Genomic DNA, 26,760 nt, shown 5'->3' with positions numbered 1-26,760 from the left:
GAGAGATGTGCTGCTCCTTCAATCAGTACAAACTGCCCTGTAAGGCATCGTGATGCTGAGAGCAAGTCTAGCAATGCGTGACTGACAGGCAGGTGTATCAGAGAAGCAGGTTCATGGGTCCAAATGGGTACATCAGGTGCAATGTTATACTTATGGTGTGGCACCGCAGGGCATTACTCCCACAATGACTGTTTTGACAGCTGAGACCATAGGAATACATATCAATTGAGACTAATGTTCTGTAAACCCTTAAAGAAATCCAATGCTTGATAGAGACAGCAGCAAACATACAAAATGACAAAATGACAGGTTTTGCATTTCCTTTTTGGATTTTTTTATGTTTCACAAAAAAACAGTTGTTTTTCTGTTTAACACGACCAAATACCTTCCTAAGGGCACTTTGCAGTGGTGGAGTCTTAATTATTTCTCCCTATTACTCAATTTTGGTTTCAACTTAAAAAAAGCGATGGCATAGAAGCGAAACAAAACCTTCCTGTTCTCCAGCCACAGACTGGAAACCCACCACAGCGGAAGCAGAATTTCCAAAAAGAAGCAGCTTTTGGAACAGATGAATAGCAGCAGAAAATGGCACAAATCACTAGCAGAAAATATTTGAATTGACCCACTAACACAAAATTATCCTGTAACATACAGTTGTCATTGATATATTGTCATTGCTGAAGATATTTTCAAGAATAACACAATACTTGGAGTAATGGTTTCAAGCTGTGATTCCTGCGTAGTTCTTTTAAGTTTATTTGTGCCTAAATTGAGGACAGAAATAAAGTAGCACACTGAAGTGGTCAGTTAAACATAAAGCTAACATCTTTTAAACTCTAACCCCCACCAGTGTTGCTAACTGCATAGTACAGGGTGTAGTCTTTGTTTTTTTGGTGTAATAAGAACTAGGCATACGCAGCATTGAGCAACTCGCACAGCCACTGCGTATAAACCAGTTTCCCCACTCTAACTAAACAACAGCTCTCACACCTGCAAGGCTCCAGCCCCTAAAATATACCTCAGGAATAACATTTAGGCTACAAAAGAGCCCTTAGATGATATCAAGTTGTGTATTCGCTGAAACAAAAGGGTAGACATCTTTACACCATTTCCAAATTTAACTTTTTAAATTTAATGATACTAGCTCAACAACACAAAGTGAAGAAATAAAGGACTGACTACATTTGAGCTGCAGAAAATCCCGTTCCTCAGTGTTCTCCTGTAATTTGAAACATCAAGCACTCACATTTCAAAATCATTGCAAAATTAAATAAAGAGGGTACAGTCTAGCCTGTGTTTGTGGCATTCCATACGAATGTTATTGCCTGCTAAAGTCACCCCTTTTCATTTGAATGCTAATTTCAATAAATTTTTGCCCCAGGGAAAAATAATTAATCAAAATAACAATTAAAACAGCTTCACTCAAAAAGGGGCACCCTTTTTAATTAGGTGCAATAAAGATTGTAAATTAGTTCATCTGTTTATCAGTAATACATTGTTACACTACACCAATGTTATTTTCATGTAAGATTTGTGAACATTTAAAAAAATAGAATAGTGCTCTACGAGTCAGAGAATTAAAAAAAAGTGGATTTATTTTTTTTAATTAAAAAATGAGTAACCTTTTAAAAAATATATTTTTTATTGTTTTTAACTTTTCAAACAATGAAAAACTAAATATTTGGTTTTAATTTTGGCATATGTACTTCTGTGCATGTAAGTGTTGCCACTCTTTACAATGGTCAGTTTGTTAGTCATAAAACAATGGATCTAGTTCAGTTAAGCAGGGCTGGAGTTCAGCGTCATTCTGGCAAAAATACCAGAACCCCTACCATTTCATTCCCACCTCTGATAAGTGCCTGTAAGCTACTATAATAGACACAATGCTTTTTGATAATGTGTGGATATCTTGTTCCCTGCCCAAACCCGGTTATACAGAGATTTGTGCCAAGACAACTGATCTGTTATGAGTGTGCAAAATAAAGATCCAAAAGAATATAGGGTATATTTTAATATGGTCTTCTCTATGTATGGAAATGCACTAAAAAGTGCAATTGGCATGATGAAGTAGACCATTAACATTAAAGAGCTGGAAATACATTCCTGCGTGACCACTGCCTTCAGCACTGCATTCCTCGAGTCCTAAGGAAGGAAAACTGAAGTATTTTTGTAGAGGGGGGATGGAGAACAGAGTGTGGTGTTCCAGTGCGGTTCAGAAGAGTTTTAAGACCAGGTGTGCAAACAAAATCAATCCAGGAAAACAACAACTTAGGCTCCTCCTGAAAACCCGGAAAAGGGTAGCACAGCCAAGCAGAGATACAGCAGAAGAGCACCAAGAGAGATTAGGAGCAGCAGATCTGACTTGCTAATGGAAACTCCAGAGGCAATCTGGCATTCCTGAGTTGTGACAGACCTAAACATCCACATCACCGATGCATGGTGTTAGTGTGTCTTTGCTCAGCAAGACGCCCTAGCAGGAAATCTGAAAGTGATGCATCTCAAATCTTTAAGAAATTGAAACTGCATATTTCCATGGCTCTAACATTGTGTTTTAGAAAAACTGTAAAAAAAAAAAAATCTTGACTGTGATTGGGCTGATGCACACATCATAGACAGTTTTTAAAGGTGTGATTTATAGAATTTGTTTTCATTCGAGTTCTTTTGTGAGTTATATCCTGTGTGCTACACACCTCTGGTGCTCTTTCAACTTTTGTTGCTATTTGCACATTTGCATAGCTACAAAAACTAGAATGGCCCTGTGACCTTACATTTTCTGATTTCCTGACTTTACCCAGATATAAAGCAGCTTCTAAGAATCAAAGTGAGAAGAGTAGATGAGGAACTTCAACACTTAAGAACGAGCTTAATGGCAATCAGTGAAAACTTTGATTAAAAACAAAAAGGTAAAGTCAGTGGAAGTTGTCAACATTATTGTTGGACATGCAATTCAAATCTTGTCTATAATGCAAATTTCTTAAAGCTTGCTCTGTCAAATCATGTCAGGCAGCACAGACACGTACTACTCAGTATTCCTTACTAAATCTCTTTCACACGCTTCAGGGCTCCCTATTAATAAGAAATGGGAGTTTATTTAATTTTGAGCACAGTGTAAGTGGGATTCACAGATTCCAGCTTTATTGCAAGGGGGACAGATACTGTAAATTGCTAAAAACGGAAATGTGCAAACGCAAAAAAAAAATTAAATCTAGCATTTAAGTTTTGCACACAAAGGAATTACTGCAGATTTTTTACAAACAGCTTCACTGAATCAAACATTTAAAACAGCCAGGTTTCACTCTGCCAGACTATTCCCATTGCCAGCGCTAGCTTTGCTAAATTAAAAAATTTTTCTGGCAACGCTTTTCAAAACATTTGGTGTGACTTACTTCCATATCTTACTGAAATGTTAACTAAGCAGAGAAATACCTCAATACACATCCATGTGTTTGCAACGGTTAGTTCCTTTCCTCTTGGTGTTTTAATTTGGGCTGCTGAAAGTCGACTAAACTAACAAATGTTTCTAATTATGTCCAGATTGCTAGAGTTTCAGCTGTATGATTTTATATGTACAACAAACCAGATGTAGTTCTTGTAAAAAATATTGAAAAATTAAGCTTTATTCTCTTGTTAAATTCAATTAAAAGAGTTAGATGCAGTTGGCCAGTTTTAGAATCTTAGTATCGCCCTTCCAAATTTAAAAAACTGCATACTACATTGTACAGAGGAGTAATTCACAGAGGCTGAGTGATGTGATTGTTCTCAGACAGCCCAGAAATAAATGCTCCCAGCCTGCAGCAGTGCTCCCTCACTGTGCTGAGAAGTGTTTTGCTATAGCAGAGTGGTTAGTTCATACAAGTGGCAATAACTGCTATTATTCTCACACAGTTGAACGACACATAAAAACTCAACAGCCCCCTAGGACCTTCTCTGCTGGTGCAGGTGTTCCAATCACACAAGATTGGAGCTGCAAAACGTTTCATTTACACAAGACGACTCATAAAGAAGAGCTGCACAACAATCGCGTATACAGTGACCTAAGGGGTCTTAGGAGTGTAATACATCATTTTAATGCTTCCCTTCACAGAATAGGTGGTGTGATGATGACCTATGATTATCCCAATTGAGCAAAGTAAGAAGTGTGTACTGTGTCTCCTGGTTCCTTTTTTTACATTTTTAAAACCGTAATCATCAATATTTAATACTCACCCCACTTGGAATCGACAAATTAGTGTTGATCCCATCTTGGCTACACATGTACAACCTCTCACAGAGAAGCGTACATGGACTCCTCCACCCCCACCTCCCCACCTTCAGACCACATCACGGGCTACGCCCCCCCTCTGCAGGAGATACAGCGACTTCCCTCAGCAGGAGACTCCTGAAGCTCAGGAAAGGGCCGGAGCTGCTGTATTGCTTTGAGCCCTTCATTCCTACTTTTCCCTGGGCAGCACTCGGCCAGTTCTGCACTGCAGCCTGGGAAATCCCCATCACGGGCAGGCTCAAACCCATGGATCACAGGAGCCGGATCACCGAGCGTGACCTGCACTCACACGAGTGCTCTTCCTGCTTGATCTAACTGGGAGCCCCAGTTTCATGGAATTTTAAAATCGTGTGCTATAGATTACTTTCCAGTTACAGCTGGGGCTCTGCTGCTCCTGGAGGTCCCCTGTGCAGCGCCAGAATTCCCATTCCGCACTGTAAGCACGGTGCCTAGGGCTTACAAATTTTTTAGGGCCTAGGAGGGAGGAAAACACTACTGACTAACGAACAACGAGCTGAAACAACATGCTTGCGATCGACTCTAGGTGCTCCAAATCAAGAATCACACGCTGTCTAGCGGCTGTTCTAGAAACTAGAAGTATCGCTCCATCAATCAAGTGGTTTAGCATTAGAATAGTTTAAAGTGCAGCACGCCAATCAACGTAATTCGATTGGCGTTTCCCCCTCTTTTTGCACATTTCGGAGTGAAAGTGCCCAGGGCCTACGGACACCAAAATCTGTCCCTGCCCCTGTGTCTGCTGGGTATATTCCAACTGGGCCCTCAAACTCCAGTGCTAATTGGTGCCCTTAACTGATTTGATCTCTATGGTATTTTTAAAACCAAGGACTGAGTACAGAAAAAAAGATAAACAGATCAGTTACAGGAACCATTTAGCAATAGCGTCAAAGGGTCCAGTTGAATCCAAATCCCATGTCCAGCAGACATTGTTGAGACCAATGGAGTCAGGATATACGAGAGGTCACAAGGGGGAGCTCTGCAGCCCATCTCTGTCAAGGTAGCTTGTAAGCTTATTGATTCAAGGATCTTATCTGTGTTGTTTCCTGAGGAATCCATTTCAACATCTTGGTTGGACAGTTCCTTCCAGACCCCACAACCCTAAAGAAATGCTTTCAGTTTCTACAGTATTCTGGTTTGTTTTTTAAAATACTTGTATCAGGTCCCCTCAGAGCCACTGTATAGTACTTAGACATGCAGTTCCTTTAAAAGTTCCACGCAAGATACTTAAGACCAGAAATTAACCCCCATTTCATATGTACTATCGAGAACTGAACTTACACTCTTACTTCCCTTCTCCACTTCCTGAAAATTAGCCTAAAGCACTCCTTTAAAAGCTTTTTTCAAAGTAACAGTAACAAAGCAACAGGGCTAAACATATGATAAAACTTACCAAGGATCACATGGGAAAATAGTGTACACCATTTATCATTAAGAAAATAAGCAATTTATAATACTCATGAAAACAATTTAAGGATCTAAATTGGTAGGAAATGCTCTCCATGTTGTTGTACAGTAGATCACTCAAACCCGACATTGAACTATTACTAAAAATTAACCCAGTTACACAGAATAAACTGTGCATCTATGTAAAGCATCCAAACTGCTACAGCCCTCATCCTCCAAGGTGATGGTACAGAAACAGCATGACTGCAGCTTCATGTCAGCTCAGCGTTACATCAGTGTGCACAGCTCTACACGGCTCATGTGTGAACAAGCTGTTAGCCTTGCCTGTCTTTGGAGCCATGTTTACTGAGACAGCCTAAGTGACAAGGAGGCCATTTTAACGGCCTGATTAATCCGTACAGCACGTAAAGGAATTCTCTTACTGAAGCTTACAGGTTTCAATTCTTTGTCCTTCTCAGTTACATATCTTATTTTCATTCTAACGGTAATTTCCATTTAGTTGCAAGACTGGAAAATCCTGACTCCTGGTATATAAGAATATCAACTCACAAATCCTTCCTAGTAAATACACTTCAGCTCCTCCTAAGCTAAAACCGTTCCATAGACTCATTATGTGTAGCTTTATAAAATGATAATGTTTATTATCCTGGTGAATACTTGAATATATTTTGGTACTTCTGTTATAAATGTCTTGCTCACAAGGAAATGGGAAAATTAGAAAATATCTCCATCATGTGGAAACATACAGCAGGCCTACACTATAATTATCTGTGAAGTGCGCCTAACTGACTTGTCCCACAGGCGCCTCGTCAGGAGGCACTCGTGCTGTGGGCTGGTCACCAGGTGGGCGTGTGACGGAGCGAGTCAAACAGGAACGCGCTCACCAGCTCCCCACACGTTGCAGGCTCTGTCACACTGAGTCACTCTGATTCTGCTCACACTTGTGAAGGCAGCTGTTCAACCCTAGCGCCGCCATAACTCCCTCCGCAGCCTTTCTGCCAGCACTGCAGCTCCAGCTGCCCCAGGCCAGCAAATGGTACAAAAAAAAAAAACAAGCAACTGGAACGTCTAAAAAAATAAAGGACTTTTAAAGGCACGGACCTCACATTTTACTCCAGTGCTGCATGCACATACTGTACACGCTTTTACAGAGAGAGGCAATGGCACTTTGAAACTACCATCTGAATGAATACATTTCTTATTAAGCACATTATAATAATTTAATCAATGGTGCATTTTCAAAGTTGAACACCCTTTCACATGACAACAGAGTTCAAATAAGGAGTGACAATACTCATGTAAACCAATCTAAAGATACAGGGTATGCTATGCATTTCAATGTGCTGCATATGTCTTTGTATACATCAGTGTCCATCTTAATGACTTCAGGTGCAATTTTGTATTTGGTAACAAAAGTGGGATAAAACTAGAGCCTTTCCTGCCTTCAACCCCTCTTGTAGCTTGCAAAGACAAGATGATATTTATATCTAACGTCTAATGGAAAACAAATGTAGGCACATTCTCACTTTAAAACCATAGAAACTAGCGTCAGTACAATTAATATTTTAAGCTGATATTATTATTATTAAGGGTGGCATTAAGCACTGCTGCTTCATGGCTCCTGGGTCCCGGCTAGACTGGGATGCCTTCATTGTGACGTTTGCATGCTCACCCTGTGACCACATGGCTTAGTCTTAGGTAGAAACCAGAGCACCCAATCTTCCAAAGACATACTGTATTAGTGAGGTTAACTGGGATCTCCGAACTGTACCTGTGTGGTTGGACATGGATGCGTGTGCCTTGTGATGGACTGGATTTCTGCCTTTGGTATGGTCCTGCCTTTTGACCTACTCGTTCAGGACTGGCTCCAGGTTATCACAGGACCCTCAACAGGAATAAGAGGCTGCTAACACTGGTGGATGGATATTATAAAGACTTCCTCATCTGGAATCTGCCTATGCTGAGGCCTGTAGACTGTATATAAAACTGGAAAATGAAAACAATGTGGGAGATCAGCCAAGTACACACGCTGCCATTTCCAAAATGAAATCAGAGAAGAACCAGCTGCTAAACATTTGCTGTCCTAGCTGGGACCCTAACATTGAAACTTCCTAAACACAAACTGGGAAGGACCGAGATATGTGACATCAGCTGGGGTACCACATTAACATAACCGACTTACGCTATCAGGTACCATCTACCGGCAAATGAATGAGCTCGTGTCAGGCATTTGCCTGGCTGGCTTGAGGAGATTAAGACAGACTTCGATCACCTTCTCCTGATCACAGTCCTGCTGAAAACCCGTGGAGCCTGTGAAAAGGTGCAGTTCAGCCCCACACTTCAAGACAAGGCAATCCTGCTGGAAGAATGGGAAAGGACTGGGCTGCAAGAATTTCAAAACCTGGTGGAATACAAGTCACATCCTGCTCAAGCTGGTCTAGCAGCTCCCCGAGGTCAATCAGATTAGTCACTGGTGTTTCTATCACTAGGGCTGGCAAATATTTACCTATCTTTACTAAAACCCACTAACACCACAGCAGACCTTAACTTGTAATTATCCATATTATCATAAAGCTGCATCGATGAGCATATCATCCTGTAGGATGGCTGCCTACAGCTGCCACTTGCTTTTCGCAGCCAATCTATTCTTACACACATACCCATTTTCAGGACAGAAATTCAAAGAATCGACATTTCATGCACATAAAGAAGATTAACCATTTAGTAACAAATTTTAAAAATAGAAAAGCTCGTTCTATAATAAACTATAAACCATGTAACTACAGTTTTATTCAGAGGTAACATCCTATAGGAGTACCGCACGATGGGCTCTGTGCACAATAACCTCTTTTCAAGAAAATGTTGGCATATCTAAACACAAAATGAAGCGGAGGTGTCAATTTTATTATAATGCCAATATTGTCCAACCATCTATTTTCTGATTGCTGCATGCAATTCAGGGTCGCGAGGGGAGAGCGAGTGCCTATCCCAACAAGCAGCGGACACAAGGCAGGGCGCACCCTGAACGGGACACCAGTCCATCCCGGGGAACACACAGCCCCAAACAGACATGCACACACTCCTACCAGAGCCACTGTTCCCAGGAGCCAGGTGACCTAACACCATGTCTCTGGACTGTGTGAGGATACCCGCACGAAGACACAGAGGACCTACAAACTCACACGGACAGCAGCCCAGGAACTGAACCCAGGGCCCCATGGCAATACTACCCACAGCAGCAACAGGCTGCCCAGGGCCAGTATTAATTATATAAAAATAAATATACCTGCAGATCCACAGATATATGTTGACGGTGGACAAACACTGTACTGTGCTGAAGAATGTTGATTTTTAGGCACTACCTGGGTTGAAAAGTTCCTTCGATTTCTGGGGATCCTCTGCAGGGTTGCTCAGGGTTTCAGCGTTCCTGCTAGGGGGTCCCAGAAATATTGGTTGAAAGAACCCCCCTGTGAGAAATCCAATATGTGTTTACAGGAGTCCACACTTAGCAAGTAAATATCGCACTTACATTGACTAATTGCACCAACAATTGGTTTATTAACGTGACAGCTGGGAAGGAGTGAAAATCACAGGATGCTTCAGCATTACAGGGATGGGACTGGAGACCTCTGCAGTAGTAAAAGCAGTAAGACATCACATCTATAATTACTTGTCAAAAACACTTCAGAATTTGTATTAGTTATTATTGCAGCTTTCCCTGCCTGGGTTCTGGATAGTTTAGTCTTAAAAGCATTTAAACCTTTTTCACAGCAAGTCAAAACAACTCATCCGCTTACTTAAATAGCACATGGTCTTCATAGCGCTTAAATAGCGCTTTTCGGTCTTCTTTTCGATTATTGCGTTTCTAATCACTATTAAACCCTGGCCCGGAGTGTACAAGAACAATGATTATCCTCACTCTCAGAAAACCCACATGAATTACGAGTTTTACGCCAATGTCTATTGAAATTGTTCATAAACCTTCCCCTTTCGAGTAATCAACCATTAGTCTCCAGTACTGTAGTAGGCTTTGTAATCTTCAACGGAGCAAAACACAAATTGTGTTTACCAGGCAGTACTTATCCACTTCTAATTTTGCCGTTATAACGGACTATTTTCTGTGTTGGGATTTATCTTCGTCAGGTAAAGGGGGATGTATCCAAACATTTCAAAGCGAATAAAAAGAATACAAATAAAATTATTATTCCTAATGACAATATAGTGCATAGGTAACGGATAAATCACCTGTACCTCGCACTACAGTGGGCTTCGTAGGTATCCACTAAAGTGAAGTCTACTTATTCAACACTTTCAGGATAGTTATCAAGGCCTATCACGGTTTCCTTTTTTGAACCATTGCCTCATTCAAAGGTCAGACACCGTTTCTTTCAGAAAAGTTTTCTTTTACGTTTCACATATCGTAAAGAACATTCAACTCAAACAGTAAAACAAATCGCTGCAAGTAAATCGCATTTTTATAAGGCAGTTCGATGCCGCAGCGAGCTGCGAAAATTAAATCTGTGGTTTTATCGTCAGTGATACTTCATACGATCTACGTAATCCCGGATTTTAACAACTTTATTTTCTTTCCACATCACTGAATTGTTTGTCTTTCTTCGTCCCGTGGATCACTAAAAAAACACTTTTTCGAAGGGTTTCTTGTCAACTTCATGGCTCCCAATTTAGCAGGAAGTAAAGTGAAACCACCCATAATTAAACTCAAGCAACTACAGTAGACTACCGACACAATGTTGCAGACACGAAGCAACATGGTCTTTTTACTCATAACTTCCCCATACCAGAAAGTATTTAAAAACGTAGCACTCATACCGTAGAGGAAAAGAGGGTCCGAGAAAACGATCCTTTCTGCTCTCACATAAGGCTTTTACCAGCCATCATCTCAACTCGCTTGAAGTTTTCCTAAAAAGAAAATGTCTAGATTTGATAGCTGCTTCAACTGTAAAACCGATTAAGCAGAACTACGCCAAGGTCCCGCCTACGCATACTTGTGATTGGACAGCGGCGAGGATACTGGGAATTGATTCGCTCTCACTCACGTCAGTTTCAGTTCAAGGAGGACCTTGGAAACTTGGACGTAAAATGCGTAACTCCACCCGAGAGAGGAGTAAACATCTGTAGGGTTTTACCGGCTTCGATCGAAGAGGATTCGGGGGGAGATAATGATGGACTGATGCGTCCATTTAATTTAGCTTTTTGGGGGTCAGTTCACGAAGACGTGCGTTAATAGCATTGAATGGGAGGAGATCGTTGCCCTGTATCGCGTTTTCTCTGATTTCTGGAGAGAAGGCGTTGTGCATTCCTCAGCCCGGTCTGACGCAATGAACGACTTCTGAGGGAGTGCCCGTCGGGGACACGGAAACCTACAGTATATGCCTGCGTAGTGTGTTATAATTATGTCACGTAATATTTGCATCACTGTAATCAAATGCAAAAAGTGACTTAATCGGTCTTGGCTGATAGACCGTCTTTTAAAATCAGCATCACTTGTTTTCGTGCTGTTTTGCAGCTGTTCACGAACAACAGCGATTTATTGACTGGCTATCTTGCCCACTATTATAACGTTTTTAAAAACGTTAAGAATAATCTTAAATTTAGCTTTTTGTTTAATAACTGTACCCATCAGTCAAGTGATTACGTGTTTAAATTGGGAGGGCCTTATTGTGAGCGTGTTCTTGAAAAGGGGTTTTCGTGCACATAGTCCATTACATGGTACTGCTGTATAATTCTTATGAGGAATAAACCTAATGTTTCATGGTCCAAGAATTAGTAAACAAAAAATCCTACTTAAATTGTTACAGAACAATTATCAAGAATGCATGAAACAAGAACTCGGATGTTATACAATGTCATTTTATCAATCGCTAACTTAATCACAAAACAATATTGTTTTAAAAGATAAAGGTCATTCCACTCTGGACTTCAGATTATTTTATGTGAATCAGTGCTTCTCTAAATTGCTCCGCATTCTCACTGTTCCCAGGACTGTAGTCATTGATGATTTTGCGTTACCTGTAATTACCTGGGTGACTGCAGCCCCCTGGGCGCAGGACTGAGTGTCACTGGTCGAAGGGATCAAAGATAGACAATGTAACGCTTTTGCAGACATGTTTGTATCAATCCTGTGTTTCTAGTTGAGTTTGGGATTTGTGTCTTCCTACAGTACTGTGCGTCTCACACTGCGCTTGCTTCTCTGTGCTGCAACGCGTAAGGGTTTAGTGTGTTTGTGTGCTCCCTGCTCCCAGGCTAGTGTGTTCCCTCCTCGTTGTCGTGTTTCCTTGTTTATTCGTGTTTATTCCTCCTCAGAGGCTTCAGCGATAATGGACATTTTTATTCCCTCGCGGTCCCGAGGAAGACTCCCACGTCCACGTCGACTTCGGCGAATATGAGGAACCTCAGGAAAACTAAAGCGACAGCAGACTGAGCCCTGAACGGACATCTTGCTAAGACTTTATAATCATGTTTTTTTTTTATTTCCCAAGTAATATACAAAAACTTACACAAAAGGTGCCAAAGATAGAAAAGAACAACAACAAAAAAAAAAACAACAACGCACAAAGTTTTAAAAAATTAGAGCCTTTTTTTTCCCGACGGCAAGCGATGTCTTCCATTAAGCAGGGGATTCCTGTCCGAGTTTACTGTACCAGAAAACAAGTCCCAAGTTTACTTTTTAAATAATCTATTACCAGTAGAGGGCATCTAGATTACACATCTCCAATTACGTTACTTAAGCAACAAAGCTTTACACTGTCTGAATATCACAATATTAAGGTTTAGGATACACTGGTCGGAAGTGAGAACAACCTGGAAGCAGAACAAATTCTTAGTGTCCACATTATAAGCAGCCCAGAGACAGCTCTATTGCCTTTAGCGCCTTCACTCGTCATGAGTGCTTGTCACCAAATGTTATTATGAAAATTAAAACAGCTTGAATAGGATATAGCAATATTTCTCCATAGTACCCTTTTACAATATTTCCAGAAGTAGTTTTATTAAAACATGACACAGGAGACTATCCTTCGATTTACTTCACAGTTCCTAATTTGAAACAGTTTCACTTCCGGTCTTAAACACTTAAAACTTTGAATCAGGGGTCACCAGCTTGTGCAAAACATATAAATATATACCCTTGTATGTTCCTTTATTCTCACAGTGCAATACCAGATTTTGGTACAATCACAAAATAGATAAGCAGTAGGTAGTCACTAAATGTTTAGATTTTTTTTTCTATTCTGCAGTATAGAACTGTGATGTGGTTGTGATAAAGCACTGAAAAATGCCTGTGTGCAAATATTTTTAGCGTTTTTATAGACTGTATGAAAATTGTTTTAAAAAGCATTTGAAATAATGTGTAAAAACAAAGTATTGTTTTTGATTGTTCTTTTAGTTGTTGTAGCATTTCTTATTTAAATACTTTAATTGTTTATTTTGTGGTTCTTTCTTTGCCATTATGTAAAAGTGGCTGTTGATCATTTGCTAATTAATCATGAATCACCCCCAATTTGTGCCAAAATTAAGGTTCACTGATCCACTCAGCACTGACTCCAGTCAGTGTTGCCTCTTCACCATTCTGGAGAGACAATGTGCATCTTGACGGAGGTGCAGCCCTTGATCTACATGTCCCAAAATCTATCCAAAGCACATAGAGGCCTACTGTATGGCAGGGATTCCCAGTCCTGGTCCCAGTGGCCCAACACCAGGCAAGCTCTTAGACATGCAATCAAACCTTTATTTGACTTCCTAATATGATTATTTCAAAGTTTCTGGCTGTTTCTCAACCCCTAAACATGCATTTTGCATTTCTCAAGTATAACTTTAAATGAAACCAAAAGGCCTGTGAGTAAGAACTTGTTTGAAGGAAAACTCCAAATACCAAAAACTTCCTGCCAGACCAGGATTGGGAAGCACTGCACCGGAGAACAATGTGTGCTTAATAGCTCCACCTAGTGTTGACCCAGCTCAGCATGTAGCTGCTGCTGGCATTGGGCAGCGCATGGTGCAGTATGGCCTGGCCAGGCCCCCTGGCACTGTGCAGCAGGCGATACCCGCTTGTGTGCAGCTCCTTCATCAGGCTGTACCAGAACCGCACAACCTCTGCGTCGCTGCCCCCCACCTCAAACCCGGCCCACTGTAAGTGCACTGTCAGAACCAGCTGCTGGATCTGCGTGAGGGTGCCATCCAGAACCCAGCTCTCCACAATCCTCCACTCGGCACTCTCCAGGTCTGCTTGGACAATCTCCACCTGATCCGAAAAGAGAGAGAGAGCGTAGGAATGTGATGCAAGAGATGGAAAGAGCACACATGTGGATAGGAAATAAACGTGTGAAAAATAGGATTAATATATATATTTTCGAACAGCAATGACAAAGTGGTTGACCTTCCACTTAGTCTCCAGGTATACAGAACAAGTTGCTGAAGAAGACTGCACTACAACAGCACCCTCTAGGAGACACAGTGTCTCTCTGCTGCAATGCCAGAATTCTGTCTTTGCACCAGCCTGGGCTTTCTTTACAGATGCAGAGTCTCTGTTCGCCTCAGGGAGCAGGATGTGAAGACCATAACCTCCATGAGCCCTGAAATCCCACACAAAACATTCATGCTGGGATATTCTTACAGAGAGAGTGCTCTGCTTGCGGTCTTGTGCAGAAAGGAGCAGCATGTGGGATACTTTTGAACATCAGGAAGGGCGAAAGGAGCTGATGAATTTCTGCGCTGATACGCAGCACACTTATCGGGCATATTCTTTTTGACCTGTGTTGTGTAGACGAAGCACAACACCTGAAAGTTGCTGACATGAACTGAACCAGTTAGCACGTAATATCCTGTCCACTTATGAGTGCCTTGCAGGCACACTGCATATTAACTCTGCAAAAGCAACATTCAGACATAACAAACTGTAAATACTATAAAGGAACAAGTAAAAGGTTTATTCCATGCTGAAAAGAGAAGAAAGAAAACACAACGTTTCAGTCGTGTCACCTGAAGAAGGCTCCACGGCCGAAACGTTGTGTTTTCTTTCTTCTCTTTTTAGCATGGAATAAACCTATTACTTGTTCCTTTGTAGCATACGCGTGCTGACACAACTACCCATCTGAACTACTGTAAATACTATATGTACACTTGCACAACTGCAGGATTGATGTCCTTCACTTGAAACAATATGAACAGCTAATTCACTTAGTTTTTAAGTAAGTGATAGAGTGCTACTGGGAAGCCTCTGCTTGGATGTAGAATACCACTACAGGTTTTCTGTGGTCTGAGCCAAAAGCATGGGTGCTAACAGAAGCTCAGTTCATCTGCCACAAGGTGGAGCCGTCTTTGAGAGACGCACATTTACTGTGAATTTGTCTTTTTTTTCTGGTAAGGTTCCACTAATTAAAATGTTTTGGGTTTTTTATGACTGTATAATACACACGTATTCATTTGCATATGTTAAGATGTTTCCTTATTATAATTCATCTGGACATTTACCAGATGTAAGTGTACAATTAGTTCCGGTAGGCAGCTGCGTCAGCATGTGTAGGCTGCAAAGGAACAAGTAAAGGTTTAATCCATGCTGAAAAGAGAAGAAAAGAAACTTTCTTCTCTTTTCAGCTTGGAATAAACCTTTGTTTGTTCCCTTGTAACTGTACAATTACTGGTGGTTGACTGGGAAGCTTTTGGAGGCTGGAATCAATAAACCAGGATTAATTCTGAGGGTTGTATGGATCCCACACAAGTTAGAATTGTGGACCCATCATGCCCTCCTTCTACAGAGTAGAATGTTAAGGGCTAAAGCTGGTATATGTATGAAATGGTGTAAAATGTCATTCACGTTTAAGCTGGTCAATGTTCCATCAGGTGTCTATGCCAAAATCTGACCACCCAAATTGAAAACTGATTGGCTGAAGACACTTCATTGATTTGTTCATAGGGTTTTCTCTTTTCCCTGAAAAGGCTTTAATACCATTCTGTGGCCCAGCATCTGCATGATGGCACTGAGTTTCCTGGGTGTGGCCTTTCTGTGCCCCGTCCTGGAATTGCGCCAGTCTAACCACATCTGGTGGTGCTGTACTTGTTCCTGGGTCTGTCGGGACTTTCTGCCTGGGTCAAACTGATGGACCTCACAGCCCAGTGATGCCATGCTGGACACAAACTCCTCATCCTTCTGGTCCATGCTGGGAGGGAGAGAACACAGTCACTGAACTGTTGCTCCAAATAATCTACTTAATATGGGAGAAGGGGGGATCTACACCAGTTTGCACTACAGGGCTGAAGCCACAAGAAAACATCAACTTGGTATAACACCAATCCATTAACACAGTGCTGGCTCTGACTTGTTAAAAGCAATAGCCAATATTTAAATACACCAAAGTGCTGATTCTTACAAACACCAAAAAAGCATTTTAGTTTTAGCACGGCAGGTGGCAGTAATGTTAAGGCACCTGGCTCCACCTCACTAATATCATCAAGCCTGCACTCGGTCAGTATGTGGAGAATATACCAGATAATGCCTTGTTGTCTATTTATCTATTTATCATCTATCAGCTATCATCTATTAAGCTAGCATCGGCCGTGCTGCTGACAGCCAGTTGCCAAAACATAATTAAGCAAAGCAGTCCCAGCATAATTGATGTTTATGAGTGAGAATCTTCAGCCCTGTTCAGACTATCCTGTACTTGGCAATTGTACTTCTGACAAAATTAAAGATTCTGCTATTCAATGAAATGTGTGTGCTTCTGGTCCCAGAGGAGCATCACCTCTGAGAAGCAGTATAAGACAGCAGTATGAAAACTGAATATACTTAATTATAATTATTGGCTTTTAGGAAAATTGGCCCTCGTGTGAGTGCGTGCGTTATCGTCTATGTCTATGTCCAGCGTGTATTATGTGCCCATTGTTTGCTGGAAGAGGTTAGAAAATGGATAGATGGATTAACATGTAATGGGATACTACAGCATGTCCTCTTACATTACATTAAATACAAAATATTTATTTCTTCTTATCCTTTGTCCTTAAACTGCAAATGCTTTTGGAACTGTAAATTAATCATTGAGATTTACATCTCTTATGAAAAAACACTTGTGGTAAAAGGGCAACAGCAGATTGTACCCACTTCATAACATTATCTGCAAACATAGCCAAAGGCTTGCGTAAAACTTTACTTTTGCAAAAGGGATTTTAAATGTTAGCACCATTGAGTTCCATGGATCAGCTGAGGAACAGCCTGTTAAAAATTATTCAGCTCCATTTCCTACCTACCTAAAGGAGTAAGTCACACAAGACTGCAATCCTGTCATTGGCAGGAACCAGCCCTCCAGGCAGACAGCCCAGGAGTCTGCTGGGGCCTTCACAACCTGGGCCTTGCCTGGAAGCAGTTCCCGGGCACAGTACACCTGTACAGGGAAAACAGAACATTCTCACAAAGGAAACAAATGTAATCTTTATCAAAAGTTAAGTTTGAACTCAGAAAATGAAGAGGTATTCATGGTTTTTGTGAAAAGGGATTGAACTTGTAAGTATTATTAAAAAATCTTTTGACAAAAAGAAGATAAGTGTAAAACTAGATAAATTGTATACACAAAACTAATAACTTTATAAAGTGACGATTAAAAAGTTCAGGGCCTACAGATGTTTATGCCAGAGACCATTGTTGTTATACAGTATGACTCAAGAACCAAGGTCACAGTACGCTAGATTGTTTAGTTCCTTTATATTTGCCTTGGCTTTTGATTGCACAGAATAGAAGAAAAAAAATTGAATTGCTGATCTAACTCTATTGCATGTAAGAAATCTGAAAATGTCCTTTTCTTAAGGAATACAGCTAAACATTGAATCATACCGCATGTCGGCATGTGTGTATTCAAGATGGCTTATGTGTTCTTATAGCATCAGTGTTGTCTATTTTTCATCTATCATCAGAAAGCTGCCATTGCTGATACCAGGTCATACATAAAGGGACAATTTATAACTGACAATCAAAGTTAGCCAGTCTCTGGGAAAAAAACTGGATGATTAGAGGGAAAAGCTGCACAAATGTACATGAGGCCACAATCAGACACTAAAGCTGTAAGGCCAGCAACACAAACCATCACACCATGAACTGCCCACAATCAGGTTCTCATTTTAAATGCGGTTTCCTGTAATATATCTGAAGCACTTACTGTCATGATCCCCCTGGCTGCAGTGCTATGTAGTAAGCTGGTGTTGTCATGGTAACCCACCACACCTCCAACCTCCTGTTAAGGCCGGTTACCATGGAAAGACAGGAAATCTGACCACCTGTGTGCACTTACCACTTTGCTGGACTCAGGTGGCTCAGGTTACTTAAGGGCAGCTGAGACTTCACTCCTTCCACTTACTCACTCTGGTATTGAGTCTGCTTGAGTGAATATTCTTTAGACCCCGCTTCTAGTTTGTTCCTCAGTTTCTCTTAGCTTTGTTCTCTAGTTCCTGTGTTCTCTAGTTGCTGCTTCGGTGTCTGCCTGAGCATTCCCAAATTGCTATCCCTAGGTACCGTGTCACTCTCTTTAGTTCCTGTCTTCCCACTCGTGTGCTTGTTGGACTCCTGACCCGGCTTGCCCCGACTTCACTGCCGGATCTCCCCCAGGCTTTTCTATGGTGTTTATCTTAGCTTAGACCTTGGCTTCTTATGATCTTGTTTCCCGGACTTTCCCAAATGCCTTGCTACTGTGTCTGATTCTGCCAACACCACCCACAAAGTGGAAGAGCGCTGCTTGACAGCACCCCATCTGCCTGTGTGTTCTCTCCTGTCAGTGCACAGACCGCTCATCCCAGCCACAGTGTGCTGCCACCCAGAGTGCTCTGTACACTCGGACACAGTCTCTGATTTTATTGTGTTCCCTCGCTTGTAGTGACTTTCGCCCAGCTCCCAAGAAAAGTCCACCTCTCCAGTCACACAAGGTGCTGGATAATACATTTTTCAACGTGTATTTGGAAATTAAAGCTTGGGTGACGTGCACTTAAGGGAAACCAGATTCAATTAAAGGTGGGCATCCCTGTGATTTCAAATAAAACCAGCTAATACCTGTAGAAAGTATTTTGTCATTGCCCTAGAAAGTTAAAATAAGAAATATGGAGCAGATTTATAATGATATGAAGAGATTCCGATTTTATGCGAGGATCACAGGGCTTTGTATATCATATGGGGGCCTGGTTATTAACCTTTGCCTCTGTGGAAACTGCTGAAGTGAGGCTGGAATTTGCCTGCACCACAGAATTTGTTATTTCCCAGGGACATCTACCAGCAATAAATCAGTCACCCTGGGAATAAAATGAAAAACAGTCAGATGCTAAGAACTGTTTTATAAAAAAAAAGACAGGAGATTTACTGCCCAGTGTGGAAGTCCAGCTTGCAAAGCAGATGTGAAAAAGCTTTAATGATGAAATGTGGGAAGGCAAGCTTTTGAGAAAGAAAAGCCATCTGCAGCAATGACCCTAGATGCTGTACGGAAGAGGCTATGAATCTGATGATGAGAATCCTGTGTAGTACAATTTTTCTTTTTTTAATCACAGCACATTTTAGCACAGATTAAACAACGTCTTATCAGGAGAGCAGGGGGAACATAATACACTGCTCAACAAAAAGCACTATATGTCATGTTATGCCATTATATTATAATATGAATAATGAATTTAGTTTACATGGACTTCCTATGATTTGTTTTAGAAACAGGACTCTTTGCTGTGTTACTGCACTGCAAACATCGAAGCACAAAGAGTGGCCGTCCAGCTCTTTTTTTGAACAGGTTACCACCAGGTCATCTTGGGAGGGCAGTACCTGTGGTGTGGTGATGAACATCAGGAGGCGCTCCACCTCCGCTGTAAAAGAGGGCTGCCCAGCAGCCCAGGGCTGCAGCTCCACCTGCCTCCTGGCGCCCCCCTGTGGAAGAACACAGAAACTGTCTGTCACCCTGTGAGAAGCAATGGTATGGGTACAGTCCTTCATTCCATCAGGTACATCGGCAGCAAAAGGAAAGAAAAAAACAATAAAATGTCACTAAAAATGGAAGGTATCTGTTGAATGAAATGGTACTACAGCAGGTGCAATTCCAGCTCTTGGCAAAAAAGAAGACTTTCATGCCATGTTTGTACTATTGCCATCGCCAATGAGATTTTTGAGAAATGCAGAAGCCAGTAACATTTTTTTTTAGCTGAGCTGTAATGCATGACCAAACAATCCCTTCATATAAATGGAGGATGAGAGCAGTGTTAAGAAGGTCTGCATCACACTTTGACTTTGGACTGAACAAGTTATAAAAACAGACCTCTTTACAATGGAAAAATAAATATACCAAATTCAGAAAACCCGTTAGGTGCAATTAATTCAGTTTAGCCATCACTTTCCATGTGAGAATCTTATTAGATTCTACCTCTGACTACCATCACGATAGAAATGAAATAACTGTCTTAGGTTGGGTAAAAAAAAACAGTCCCACTCAGTGCAACTTGTGGTGAATGATACCAAAAAAAGCAAAAAACAGTTAGATAATTGTTAGTGGACCTTTAAATTGTTTTATTTGGAGTATAGCACCAATTCATTGACCACTCCCCTGAGTTCTGTTTCATTCACCACTTCTAAATTCCTCAGTCTCTTCTCTAGCAACATCGAACCCTAGTCATGGCATTCCTGTGATGTGTGCAGCACTGCCTAAACTCATACTCAGCAGCATGTGAAACAATTTTAGGTAAATTATTTTTTATAAATAACTTGGCCCCATTAGAAGCCACTTATAGTTCATAATCACCTGCTCCTAATCCAGAATATAACCCAAGACCCAAAAGCTGTAAGGTAGCAGTGATAACCTTCAAACTCTCATGCTGCCAATTGACATTGCTGACTATTATCATAAACTTTATTTTATATAGTGCCTTTTAAAGCAAAAAGTGCTTCTCAAAGCCCTTTACAAGACACATATCGTAACAAAGGAGATAACAAGGAGCAGACCGGACACTGATTAAATAAAAGCCATTTTCTGAAGAAGGTTTAGTCTGGATTTCAATGTCCGCAAGGTAGGTGATTGTCTGATATAGATATAGGGATAGAGATCCAGAGCTTTGGGGCATAGGAAAAGACAGCCCTGTCACCCATGGAGTGTAACTGAGATTGGAGGACAAAGTGGAGACCAGAATCAGAGAAATAAAGATTGTGAGGTGGGGATTAGGATGATAATAAATCTGATAGGTACTAAGGTTCAAAGCAGGAGCCTTAAAGGTGAGCAGGATGATTTTGAAGTCGACACAAAACGTGATAGGAAGCCAGTGTAAAGACTCCAGGACAGGGGTCATTTGATTGCTCGCACACATCCTGATCACTTCTCTGGCTGCCAAATTCTGGACATACTGAAGTTTGATTTGTGTGGATTTAGATATCCCAGGTACTGGGGAACTGCAGTAATCAATTCTTCTGGACAAGACAAATGTATTGACCCGTATTTTTGTCATATACAACATAGGATGTAATATATGGCAATATTTGTATAAAATATTAAATATGAATATTTAATAAAAATGGTGGAAGATGTTTAAATAATACACGCACCACAAAGTCTGGCAAAGCCTCTGCTAGAAATAATAACAGTCTTGTTAATCAAAATCATTTTTTACCATCTGTCCTGGAAAGTGTATTGGGACACCTCTCAGTGAGGACTGCTGTGTAAGCCATTTTTTTCTGTCTAGAAAAGAGCAGCCTGCTTTTTTAGACACAGATATTTGAGGAAACAAGAGTTTCCAATAGAACATAGCAGCAATACTCCCTACTGAAGCAGAAGTGATTTCTTTCAGTGGTCTTTCAGCAGACTCTGACTTATCTTGAGGTCTGACTACATTGCTCAACTGGATGTTACCCACTCAGTAAAGACACCTTATATGGACTAAAGTAAACACACCAGAAGAATCTGAGGAATGTCTAAAGTGACTGTTTATGTCCACTAGTGAGCACTCCTGTTTGTCTGTCTCTAGAGGCTGTGAACAGCGGTTTCCCTTAGCAACAACAATAGCCCCAGGAACTTTTCTCCTTAAAAGGGTCTCTGGGGGGGGGTCAAAGGTCAAAGGTTGAGCCCCATGGCCACCCTGCTCTTTTGTAATGTACCACAGTGCCAGCAAGGAGTATCTTTTTTTAAAAGAAGCTTGGAAATAATCCACAGAATGCTGAACAAAGGAGTACAACATTATAGCACTCGTCTAGCCACTTAAAAAAAATTAAGGAGGGAACTTCCCGTCTTGACTCACATGACTGATCTGACTAACAAAATTGGCAAAGGAAAAGAAATAATACTAGCCTTATTGTCTGCGGAGACGCCCTTCTGGGTCAAACTATTCAAGGGCTTTGAATCTTTATATATTCGCTTAATTTAACCCCTTACTTATTTCGTACATTTTTTAAGTATTGTGTATTATCTTGTTGACTGTATTATTTTACTTGAATAAAAAGTACAGTTATTTGCCCACTCAAGGCTGGAAAATAACAGTCTACAGACAAACCACAGCTGAGTATGTAACAGAATGTAACACAGAAAAGAATAAATAGAGCTTAATTCCACAGTGAAAAGTGAAAAGAAGACATTTCTACTGTGGAGCCTCTTCAGGTGTGTGACAGAAAGAGACAGCGAGCAGGAACAGGAATGTGTAAAAAATAAAAAAATAATAAAGAGAAAGTGAGAATGTCTTTTCTTCCCTATTCCCCCACATGTAATTGAATAATTAACACCTGGAACCTTTTGTGTTCTGCTTCTAGAGCATCCTTTAAATAGCTCTGCTTGAGGACAACTCAACGATATCTAATGGTGCCAGTTCAAATGAAGAACAATATAGTAACAAGACCTAAGTTAAAGATGACATAAGGCTACAACAGGATCCAGTCTGTATCTATTAAATGCTTTACTGTTTATACAGTATACATCTACCTTAATTATCTGTACGTGCTCTATACAGCCTCTGCTGTTACACACTCCGGTACAAGTTACCCGGTTGTAGTAAAATTCAGCTCTTAATTAGGCCTGTGTATCCTTTGGCTAATATCTGACCGTATCTCACAAACCATCAGGTGAGCAGCCTCAGGGGAGAAAACAACTGCAAGTTAACGATCGTGCCAAGCTATACATTAGAAACTCATGACTGGATATTTTTAGAGCGGGAAGGGGAGAGAAATCGTATGTTCAATTTTTTGTTTCTCGGAAAACTGATAATCTGTCACCGATCTGTATACACGACAAAGGGAAAATTGCCTTTGGGGAAGTTATACATTGTGCTGATCAGTTTACAGTCTAGATGAGAAAATACCTGTTGAATATAAAAGCGCCGTGTGACAGTGTAGCGTCTAGGGCTGCCTCAAAGCGAAAAAATAAAATTAGAAGGCAGCTGAAAAGGGAGCCGCTAGTCTGTAATTTAGTAAAAGTACACAGCCTTCTTTAAAGAGAGGGTAATTTTTAATTTAGGTGCCACTGACAGACATTGCTACCTCTGAAGCTTCAGTTTTGCACAAGTACAATGATTGAGAAGAAGATTTTTTGTAACTTAAAAAATTACATTTTTAAAAAATGGTTTACTTGTCCGTGTAAAATAGCAGTTTATTGTTTTATTTACATTTACATCCTGCTTCCTGGCGTAACCTTGATATACGACATTCAGATCAGCAGACTTGGGTTACAGAAAAACAAAAATTCAAATTAGAAAACTATAAGTACCGTACACCTTTTAATGTGTAAGTGGACAGGAGTGAGTAAGTACCTACCAAACGAAGAAGAAATTTCAGAATAACGCACACCATCTCCTCATTACTAGAAAATGGACTGAATTTAGAGTCTTTGTCTGGTAGTAAAGAATTATGTAGCCAACTTTGTCCATCTTGACCTGGAAACGGCGGTGTTTTAAAGAATCACTTAAGTTAAAAGGAAAGCATGTGGAATGTTGTCAGTCATAAGAAAAGAAAGATGAATAAACCTTAAAATCGACGTCAAGGATAATGACGACTTAAATGTGTTATGACAACAACTGTTACTGTAATATTTTACAACCCACGTTCCTTTGCAAAACGTCTCTTTTAGTGTGTGCACCAATTCTTAAATATTTCTACAAAAGTAGTCAGGTACAGAAAGTGACGAGTGGGTATTTACCTGTCGGGTCATCAACTCATTCTCATCCTCGTATATATGCGGGATGTAGTCTGTCTGTACCCCTGGTTCACTTTCCGAAAAATCAGTTCTCCGGCTTTTCGCTCCCCGGGGATAGACGTTCTTCTGCTGGAGACTTCCTGAGTCAGCTCCGCCTGGCTTTGTTTCTTCATGGGTATTTTCAATACTGATAATCGTGAAAGCGACCGTGTCCTCTGAGAAACGGCGATTACCCGGCGCTAAGATCCCAATAAATATCTGCAGCAATAAAAGTAATGGAACTATTACCAGACAAGTGCGCATGAGCGCGCAGTATAGCCTGCTGCCGGGTCGCATTCCTCGATCATGCCTCGAACATAGCTGTAGGTACTGCCGACCATCTCGTTACAGGCGCCTCTGTTGCTGCCCGAAATCTCCCCAAGTAGTTCATTGATTACCCCTTCGCTTTTGTCCTTTCGCTGAGATGTGGGCTGTCAGTCCTTAACCTGCGGGCGCACAGTCCGTCCCATCCCAGCGCTTTATTACAGTGGAAATCCGATTCAGGCGTGGCTCCTCTGAAGTCTTAAACCAAGCCTATATTACTTAAATTCGCTGTGGAAACAATCAACTGAACAGTGTTCAGATCTTAAAAGCGTCTCCTTATGACATATATGACATATACCTGTATATGGCTAAAGACAGGCCTACGAAACAGGACCATTATATCTAGATTAAAGCCAAAGTTTTAAAACTTTCCCCAGTGAAAGTGGTGATTTGAGCCGATTGAGTTCATTAAAAAGAGAAAACGAGACATTATTTTTTTAAAAAGGGCTGTGGGAAACCGAAACAGCCATATTGGCAAAGCCAATACCCTCGTATCCTCGGATACAAATTTAGCTCCCTGAAATTCAAACGATTTAAGATGATCCGAACGGCCTGCTCTTTATTTGTCAACTCCGTGTTATAAAAAGGACCCCGGGGTCTTTACAAATAGAGATACGAAGAAATGCAGTCTGTTACTGAAGGTTTGCCTGTTTTATGAAAACGTAAAGTTTGTTACACTTCTCTACAGGAGTATAGGACAGTAACCCCTATACGGGAGTGCCCGTCGTGGGATTCGAAGCAAGGACGAGTCGTTGTGTGACTTCTAAATCCTGCTAAGAGGAGCGCGTTCATTGCCTTAATATCAGCACTGAGACAGACATACTGTATGAGAGACTGCTTGTCTTGTTTCCTGGTAGTCTGGGGATTTGATAACTAAATTAACAATGTGACTAATTTATTTTGTTTACTAGACCCCAGATTTTATAGCGGTTCCTGCATCACTAAAATGAGATATAATCTTTTCTGGTATTAGGGTCTCACGGGAACTGTACAGTGTTCGCAGTTGGTGACCAATTATTGCTGCGGTGGCCGTGAGGTGTAAAGAGCTCAAAAATAGAGGTTTAAACATCGAGGATTATATTATTATTATTACTACTACTACTACTACTACTACTACTACAAGGAACAACTTTTAATTATTGAAACTATAAATTAGTCACTTAAAGTATAAAGTATAGATCGTGGATAAAATCATAGCACCTGGTGGGTTTTACTAATTTTAAAATATCTCTAATAATTTCACAACTGTGTGTTTGCAATGCCATCATTTTATGTAATATGAGATGCGGTTGATTCTTCGTGTTGCTGTGCATCATATATGAAAATGACATTTTTATACTCTGACAGTGGAATGATGAAGACGATTATTTCGTATACTGTATATTTATAAACCAGGAAAGACGGGCATTTTACATCTCTCCTGGACTTAAAAGGTGTCATCTTATCCACACAGCTGTTGTTTAGAGGGTTTAAAACGATGTGTCCTTATTGAAAAGGGCAACAGTCCAACACTCCCCAGCTCTGCAAAGTATGGTTCCGATTAAAACGTCTTTGAAAAGTTCTTGAAGTGACTCTCTTCCCTTTGTTCTTTGGGAAATGTCTGCAAGCACACACAAAAGGATGTTCGCTGTTACACTATGCAGCCAACAGGTGGCATCTATATACAGGGCATGGTATTTCAGTTGGCAACACCCTATCGACAGGGTGATGTTTGAAACGTTTGCAGACGTTAAGAGAACAGTGTTGGGTGATAGAAGCTTTCCTCTAGTGGAGTTAATCAACTGTAATCGGGTAAAATATCTTGAGCCAAGACGGACAGAGAATTCCGATGATATCTTATTATGCTTTGTCATGTGTTGCCTATGAAAACAGTTTTAGGCTATAATCAGCTACAGACGTCACTTTTAAGTATTTCCAGTTCCCAAGCTTTGTGTGGCCTTATGTGCAAACAATGATTTAAGCGCGGATATCGGGACAGTTTCCTTCGATTTGACCAGTCTGGTTGCAGCAGCGGCTGGCTGGCTCGTTCCCAGGGAAATTATTCCGCTCCGCACAGCTCGCCTGTGTGTCCTCGTCTGAACTTCTGCGTAGTAGAAGTGTTGTTTTCATTAGAATGTCTAACGGAGCGTCGTGTTCCAAAGGCTTCAGCCGCGCTTTCACCGTTGGAATACTAATACTGTAGCGTTAGGCACCGCATGTCCCTATATCATGATGGGGTTTTTTTTCTTGTAAAAACATCCTCACAACACTGCAAACGAAAGCAATTAAAGACCCGATAAATGACAAATAACGATGAAATGCAACACAAGGGATATTAACACAGGGGACCTGCTATGTCTCCTTCTTATCTGATGATGCATTTATGATTCAGAATTTAGTGAATTGACTAGGCTTATTTTCTACTTTGCGTTATACTTTAGTGAGACTCATTGAATGGATCCATTAATATTTATCTACAGCATGTTGTCTGAAAGAAACGTTGAGTGGTTATGGGGGAGCAGGCTTGTACTGTATTTAAAGGGCCTGGCTGTATATGCTGTATCTTAAGCCTGATGTTGTTTAATACTGTTCCAAGACTCCAGTTGA

The 26,760-nt window shown here is 40.8% G+C and overlaps 2 protein-coding genes across 3 annotated transcripts in view; both read right to left on the bottom strand.

The window, feature by feature from the left end:
* The window catches only part of wasf2 (WASP family member 2), a 33,692-nt gene extending 23,072 nt beyond the window's left edge, over positions 1-10,620 (bottom strand). For both annotated transcript variants that reach the window (XM_088932561.1, XM_088932563.1), the window contains exon 1: positions 10,514-10,620. The gene's annotated coding sequence lies outside the window, so the exon portion shown is untranslated. The remainder of the gene's footprint in view (positions 1-10,513) is intronic.
* Positions 10,621-12,151: 1,531 nt separating this feature from the next.
* Positions 12,152-24,342, bottom strand: LOC148820571 (putative methyltransferase-like protein 24). The gene is made up of 5 exons (XM_088933105.1): positions 23,815-24,342; positions 19,482-19,583; positions 16,943-17,076; positions 15,648-15,858; positions 12,152-13,943 (listed from the first exon to the last, which is right to left on the bottom strand). Exons 1-5 carry the CDS (start codon positions 24,145-24,147, stop codon positions 13,632-13,634), a joined length of 1,092 nt encoding a protein of 363 aa, XP_088789231.1. The 5' UTR covers positions 24,148-24,342; the 3' UTR covers positions 12,152-13,631.
* Between the last annotated feature and the right edge of the window lie 2,418 nt (positions 24,343-26,760).

The sequence above is a fragment of the Atractosteus spatula genome, chromosome 14 (assembly GCF_055471065.1).
Source record: "Atractosteus spatula isolate fAtrSpa1 chromosome 14, fAtrSpa1.hap1, whole genome shotgun sequence".
NCBI lineage: Eukaryota > Metazoa > Chordata > Actinopteri > Semionotiformes > Lepisosteidae > Atractosteus > Atractosteus spatula.
The sequence above is the reverse complement of the archived record's forward strand: the minus strand, read 5'-3'. Positions and strand labels throughout refer to the sequence as shown.

Coding starts and splice junctions, on each gene's coding strand:
- LOC148820571 (XM_088933105.1), bottom strand. CDS start 24,147: ATGCGACCCGGCAGCAGGCTATACTGCGCGCTCATGCGCACTTGTCTG. Junction 19,584..23,814: donor ATGAGTTGATGACCCGACAG/GTAAATACCCAC, acceptor GTTCTTCCACAG/GGGGGCGCCAGGAGGCAGGT. Junction 13,944..15,647: donor AGATGCTGGGCCACAGAATG/GTATTAAAGCCT, acceptor TTTTCGGATCAG/GTGGAGATTGTCCAAGCAGA.